This window comes from Capsicum annuum, chromosome 3, assembly GCF_002878395.1.
Source record: "Capsicum annuum cultivar UCD-10X-F1 chromosome 3, UCD10Xv1.1, whole genome shotgun sequence".
NCBI classification, from domain to species: domain Eukaryota; kingdom Viridiplantae; phylum Streptophyta; class Magnoliopsida; order Solanales; family Solanaceae; genus Capsicum; species Capsicum annuum.
The window spans coordinates 242,922,776-242,929,482 of record NC_061113.1 but is presented as its reverse complement, the minus strand read 5'-3'; the positions used below and the strand labels follow the sequence as shown (position 1 = coordinate 242,929,482).

General features: G+C 36.9%; 1 protein-coding gene and 1 non-coding gene across 2 annotated transcripts in view; both read right to left on the bottom strand.

The window, feature by feature from the left end:
- LOC107862701 (protein PLASTID TRANSCRIPTIONALLY ACTIVE 10) overlaps positions 1–6,701 on the bottom strand; it is a 12,709-nt gene extending 6,008 nt beyond the window's left edge. Inside the window, exons 1-8 of the mRNA XM_016708340.2 lie at positions 5,902–6,701; positions 4,791–4,850; positions 4,650–4,679; positions 3,687–3,760; positions 2,240–2,321; positions 1,465–1,538; positions 1,163–1,229; positions 851–943 (exon numbers count right to left, since the gene is read on the bottom strand). Of these exons, the coding sequence (XP_016563826.2) occupies positions 851–943; positions 1,163–1,229; positions 1,465–1,538; positions 2,240–2,321; positions 3,687–3,760; positions 4,650–4,679; positions 4,791–4,850; positions 5,902–6,642 (1,221 nt within the window). The 5' untranslated portion in view covers positions 6,643–6,701. The remainder of the gene's footprint in view (positions 1–850; positions 944–1,162; positions 1,230–1,464; positions 1,539–2,239; positions 2,322–3,686; positions 3,761–4,649; positions 4,680–4,790; positions 4,851–5,901) is intronic.
- LOC124897488 lies at positions 3,232–3,321 on the bottom strand. The gene has a single exon (XR_007054205.1). It is a non-coding gene; the product is annotated as a small nucleolar RNA snoR109 (small nucleolar RNA).
- Positions 6,702–6,707: the final 6 nt, after the last annotated feature.

The following is a 6,707-nucleotide window of genomic DNA, read 5'->3' as shown; positions in this document are numbered from 1 at the left end:
AACATTGTAGGTCATTTTGTCTTAGACTTTGATGATATTTGTAAGTTTTATAACACTTTGAAAGACAAGTCTTCTCTTCTCTTTAGGAGGCAACCCGAAACTAGGGTGATACTAGTGTGGAATCACTAGTGTTGCATTAATGGCTTGAGACGTTGGTGTTTAGAGGAGGTAAAGTCCCTCTTGTGTCAACGTGGGAGTTAGGTTAACCGTTGTGTGTAGTGTTAAGGGTCCAAGAGTATCACATGTTCTTGGGTTCTTAAGATAATACCAACCAAGGTCTAACTATCTATCCTTTGTTCATTTTATTCTTGTAATTGTTTGTACTAGTTTGTTCTCGTTTCTAGGGAAACCGTGAGTTGTTGTTACAATATTGTTGTGTTCTTCTTGTTTTGTAACTTAGTTTGGTTGTTGGCTGCCTCGGTGTGTTAAACACCTTGTAATCTCTTCATTCTTGCTCTTATTTGTTGAATCCGAGAGTGGTCATCAAAGGGGTCCTCGGTTCATAGAACTTGTGGACTGTTTTGGTGTATGTTTTGTGCCTTTCCTTGTTATTCTTGTATCACAAGACAGCAGTTAAAAAAATATATATGAAAATATGTCAGTTAAGTTGAGCAAAATGAACTGACATTAATCTTAGCTTGGTCCCATTTTTAAGCACATTCATCCAACACTACGAGTAAGGACAGATTTAATTGAGCAAAAAGAAGCTTGAGCAGAATTATTAGACTATGATGGGTATACAGGTATATATATAACAATGGCTACTTAAACTTCACTAGTTTGAAGAACTCGTGAAGAAATAAGCTCCAGCAAGTAAAACTGTTTAAATGCTTAAAACAATGAGGAATACCTTGTCCACATAAGGGTGATTTGATAGCAGTGGTTCTTCTTCGACTTTGACTCCAGGGTCTTTTCTAGGAATAGGTTGTCTTCCACAGTCACGCTATGATGGGAAATGAATCAGACAACATTGTATGGAATATAAACTAAAGCATGCATAATATAATAGGACCGTTAAAAAGTTCAAATCTCTGGAGACGATGAAGACTCAAGGGATCACATTGTTGATAAAATGTTGGAACTCCAATAAGAATTCCTAATTTTAATAGAGATGGAACTACGAAGGTAATACAAAATTTGGTCAGAAAAAAGTGGCACTTACACGCAATTCATCTAAATTTGTATCCTCTTCACGATGAAATATAGGAGGAAAATCAAATCTATTAAAGCTGCAATTAGGAAATACATGCGGAGACAAATGGTTAATCACTGATCATGGACTTCCACACAGTTGTCTCTATTAGTGTCAGACCAGTAGAACCAACTAAATGTGTGTGTGAGTGTGAGAAAGAGATTGAGCCCCAAAAAAGTGTATTAATGTGCCTCTGCAAGAATAGTATGAGCACTGAAGAAATTTAAGAAAGGAATGTCTCAGAAAGATTAGAAGAAACTGAAGCTACATACATTAGGTGATCTATGTTAGGATCAACAAAGCGCATCTCAATAGGGAACCGAAACCTGTAAGGATCACGTTTAGCCTGAAAAGGAATGGAAAAAAAAAAGTAAGGCATCAATCCACCATTATTGTGACTGTCTCAACCACCTTCAATGTGTGAAATAGTTGAACCAGAAAGGAGAGATGAAACTAAACGATACACATAAGTATATCTTTAATGAAGTAAACAAAAATCAGATGTTCTCCTTTTGTCTTTTCAATTTTGTCACAGAATTCCAGAAAACTCTCTCAATATCATGAATGGTGGTTAAAAGAAATACAGTAACTGATAAGGAGAGTTATTAAGTTAAATGAATCAAAGAAGTGATTGGAACAATGACAGCAGCTATATATTATGTAACCTAAACTCGTATACATGTATGCATATTTGTGTGTGTCGAATGCCATCCCAGACAAAAGGCTGCTACTGCACTCTAAATTTCTCAGATATTTCGAATAAAAGCATGATATCAACCTAGATTTCGTAAATATCTGAATACGTATGAATACAAGCTAAATCTGTGATTTGGTACTTAATTAATACACTTCATTCCAAATTCATTGAGAAGCCAAAAAGTAATAAGATCACTGATGATGAATGGATAATAAAGCATGACCTCAGCAGTATAAAGTAGATATATTACATAGCAGAAGCCACTTGGCAGTCAAATGATTATGATAGATAGAAATTCAGATGTTGCTCTTTGATGAACAAAAACTCAGAAAATATTAAGCATCACTCACCAGAATTTCAACTATGACATGCATACCCACTTTTATGTGATGGCGGATCCAATACCAGTCATTTCGCTTTATTGGCACCCACCTGAAATGCATTGACAAAGGAATCATCAAACACATGAATCTGAAGTTTACACCATCTAATGTACTTGTTGATACTGTCCTATTTTGCTAGGGCTCTGGCTGTCTCATTAAAATCATTGGAAACAAGCAAAGCAACGTAGTCAGATTCCTTGGACCCTTTTTAAAATTCTAATTTTCCTAATAATTCAATAAACTCCAAAACAAAATGAGAAACTGTTAGGATTCACTGGCAGTGATTGTTTTCATCTGACTGAAAATCATGGATAATTAACTACCCAAAGTCAGCATGCTTTCTGAGAATCTCTCCAAACAATCCACTAATTGAAAAGGAAAAAGGAAAAAAAACTCCTTGCCCCTAAAAAACTCCTTGCCCCTCTCAATTTTCATTAAAGATGCAATGACTTCTCCATGAAGAGCAGTAACCACCAACTTGAACTATTTCCAGACACACATAATCGCTGATACCTAGCATAATGATCAACATAGTTTTCTCAACTCCTCCTGATTCTACTACCACCAGAAGCACATATATATGTATAGTTTAACCATCTAGAAATGAAACTTCTGTCTGAAGGCAGATAGATAGATAAAGTCAAGTCTTACAGATAAAAATCTCCTCCGGACTCCAGTAGCAGCATATGAATCTGGACAAAAAAATGTCGTCTTTTTCTCTCTTTTAAGAATGATGATTTAAACAACATATACTAATGGTAATCTTTAAAGGCTTGTATGGGTCAAACACCACTCCAGGTAAAAGAATTTCAATTCCCAAAGAAAAAAACTCAAATCTCACTATCCTAGGCTTTTCTGGGTTAGGGTTAGCAACAATTTAATGATGCCAAAAGATTTGAGACTAAGCGGTAGAACCTAAAGAGAATTTTTTTGAGACAAAAGACAATGTTCAACTTGTAAAATGTAAGAAGTTCGGTAAGCAGATATGTCAACAGATTTATAACAACCGGCCAGTAAACTTCACAATTATATTCATATAGCTACAGCCACCATGGATAGAACCTAAAGAGAATTTTGATAGCTATAATACACTTTTTGCTCAAGAGGTTGACAGGACACGTAAATCCACTTGCAAACACTACGTTCACGTCAAGGTAATCCCAGAAAAATCTTCTGCAACTTTACGCCATGTGAAGGGAAGAAATAAATTTAATCAAAATTTGTATGGAATTCTTGAACTCTGTACAATTTACATTTACTTCAAACTTTATTTCCTTGAATACACTTTCATGCTTTCATACGATCTTCATTTCTCAAACCAGATTCAATTTCATTTGAGGAACCTTCCTACTTTTTATATGGGTGTTGATACATGTCCAGAATTTTGTTATACAGGTCATATGAACATGCTTACCCATCATGAACACCTCCAATGTCAACAAAGGCTCCTTGATAAAGATGTATAGCTATCACTTTACCCGCACAAATCTGCAAAAAGATTTCCTAATAAGCTTGCCTTTCTCCAAAATTCATGCGTCGGAATGTTTAATAAATAGACATAAGTTCCAACTAAATTGAGGTATGCGAGGCTTATTAGCTAAAATGGCTTTATGTCCTAACAATATGAAATGTGTAACACTAATCTTAGCTGAGGTTTTAATTTTATGTTGATTTAACCGTTTCCCAGATTTTTTGTAAGACTTAAAATTACAGTGTATACATTACAAAGACATGGAACATGCATGTTAAATTTCTCTAATAATTAAAAGCGGAGAGCAAATGAACGTGCACATATAGATAACAAAAGATCCAATGCAACTTTAACAAAAAGGATTGGCATGGGATACCGACAATGGAGGTGTGGCTAAAGCTAAAACAAGAAAAATGGTGCATACCTAAACATAGTGCATGCACGTTTATTTCAACCACCAAACTGTAGGAGAAACTACTCAAGGAAATTGTAATAGTCTAATAGAAACCAACCAAAACACAGCTATTAAACTTGTAAATGTGATTAGTACTTTGGTGGGAAAGAAATACTTAAGTTTACGCCAGGGGCAGAAAACAAAAGAAGTCAAAAGACCCCCCACCCCCACCCCCACCCCCACCCCACCCCACCCAACACACACAAAAAAAAAGAAAGAAAAAAAATGAAAAGAAAAAGGTACATAACAAGATAACTGAAAAGCATTGAGCTTTTTAGGTTTAACGAGAACAAAGAAGAATGAAATTATCATGCTCAGACTATTAAAATCAATTATGGCTAGAGCACTTCGTAATCTCTTCAACCACTACAAGTTGATGTATGAAAATGAAGTTCGTAAGAATCGCATTGACCTTCGCATCATCAGAGAAGGGAAAAAGGAAAGCAACTTACTTGTCCTGGGTAGTAAAATGGAAGTTCATACTGCAACCAAATGAAGAGGGGAAAAGTTATGACAAAACATCAATAGCACAAATAAATCTAACAACAGCAAAAAATAGTCAACAGCGGCTGCAAGTGCAACATCTATTGTACCATTCCATCTTGGTAATCCTTTCCCCTTTTTCTCCTACCAGGATAATAGTCTTGGTCATACTGCACAAACATCACAATTTGCTGGTAAGTACAATTATTGATGAACCAAAAATGCATCCTTTTGGAAGCAGATTTCCTGACAATGGTGAAGGGGGAAAACCAAAGGGGAGATCTTTATATTGAAAAATTAACTCAATGTTAAAAAGCAAAAAACAAGTAGAAGTCTTAAACACTAATACAGGAAACCTACATAGCAGCAACTCATTAACTTTAAGTTGCACAGCGATGCCGTTTTTTTCTTTTATAAGGCAAGGTAAAGTTGCTTACTAATAGTGTCACTTTCAACATCCAGTGTAATCACTACCTTCTATCAGGTTGTATCAACGATTTCGGTATTTTTTTTTTTTTAACTTTTTCAATATCCGGTCGAGATCTAAATCACTTGGACTAGCATACATTCCTGAAAAAAACAAAAGGCACCGTGCATTCCACCAAGGTGGGGTTTGGATTTATTTCTGTTTCAGATATTAAAATTAGCATTTGAATCTAAACAGAAAAATGATCGTTGCCTGACTCCTTAACCCTTAGCAACCCTGACCTTTAAGACTAACGGCCATTATTTGGAGAGTTAGACTTATTAGTTTCTCCACTGACAAACGGACAACCCTCATGATCTGATATTTCTCTAAATATAAATAGATTATATCTATAATCTTACCACGCCAATCAGCATCACTCACTCAATCAAGCAAAAGGGGTCGCGCAAACAGAAGCGTGCATAAACTGAAATGATATGCTCAGTTGATGAAAGTAGCAAGGAGTACACGAGTCCTAGTTGCCACTTCAACTTTCATCAACTGTAACACACACTCTTTCTGGTTGCACTAGCCTCCTTTTTCTTCGGACGAGAACAAAGTGCTAGGTAGTTCGAGCATCTTCACAAGTCCAAAGATTTATTTAAATGCTTAGCCAACAAGTTATGAACAGCTTAAAACTACCACATTCTTGGTTGTTTTATCCCACCATTTGTACTAAAATGGTAGGCTTACTGACGTGTGATAAAATAATCTCATGGAATATCTCCATAAACGATACGAAAATTACCCTTTACCTTATAAGATTCTTCTTCCAATCTATCCTTGTTAGCAGCAACCCATTCATTATACTGCTTCAAGAACACCTTATACCTCTCCAAATTCATCTGATCCGTCTCCGTCTTCACCATTTCCTCCACATTATCATAATCAACTCTCACAGCCATCATCTTATGAGCTTCCCTAATAAACTCCAATTCCTTCCTATCAACCTCCCACCCCCTCGGTGGCCAATCTCTCGGTGGCACGTGACTCACCACCAATGGCCCAGCCCACATAGTCTCCCCCAACGGCTCCGGAATTTCACCTTTAATCTCAAACTGCTTGGCGTAATACTCATCTTCCGTTATGCCCATCTCTTCAATCTTCTTTTTACGGTAATTGGGACTCAGCATTTTGAAAGCTTGGATTGCTTCGGGTGATTGAAGCGCAACTTCTTCCCCTTCGTTGAGAGACAAACGAGCGAACTTCGCTTCGGGGGAGAGGATTTCTTCCCATGGGGCCCAGCCACGGTCGACCCAGTTTTTGCGACGGGCTTCTTCTTCGGATTCTTTCTCTTTGGGGCCGAATGCTTGGAGAAATGCATCGTCGTCGCCGACTGGGTATTCGTCGGAACTGAAACAGTGAAGGGTAAGATGGGGAATGGAAGGAGTAGAGAGGTTGAAGAAAGGGAGTTTGACTTTGTGGGGTTTAAGGAGCCGGAGGGGTTTTGGAGAAGGGAAAGTGAAGAAGAAACAAGTAGTTTGTAGAGTTTGCATTTTTTGAGGGATAGCGGGAGATAGTAGATTTGGTTCGTTTTTAGAGAAGATAAAAATTTTTTTTT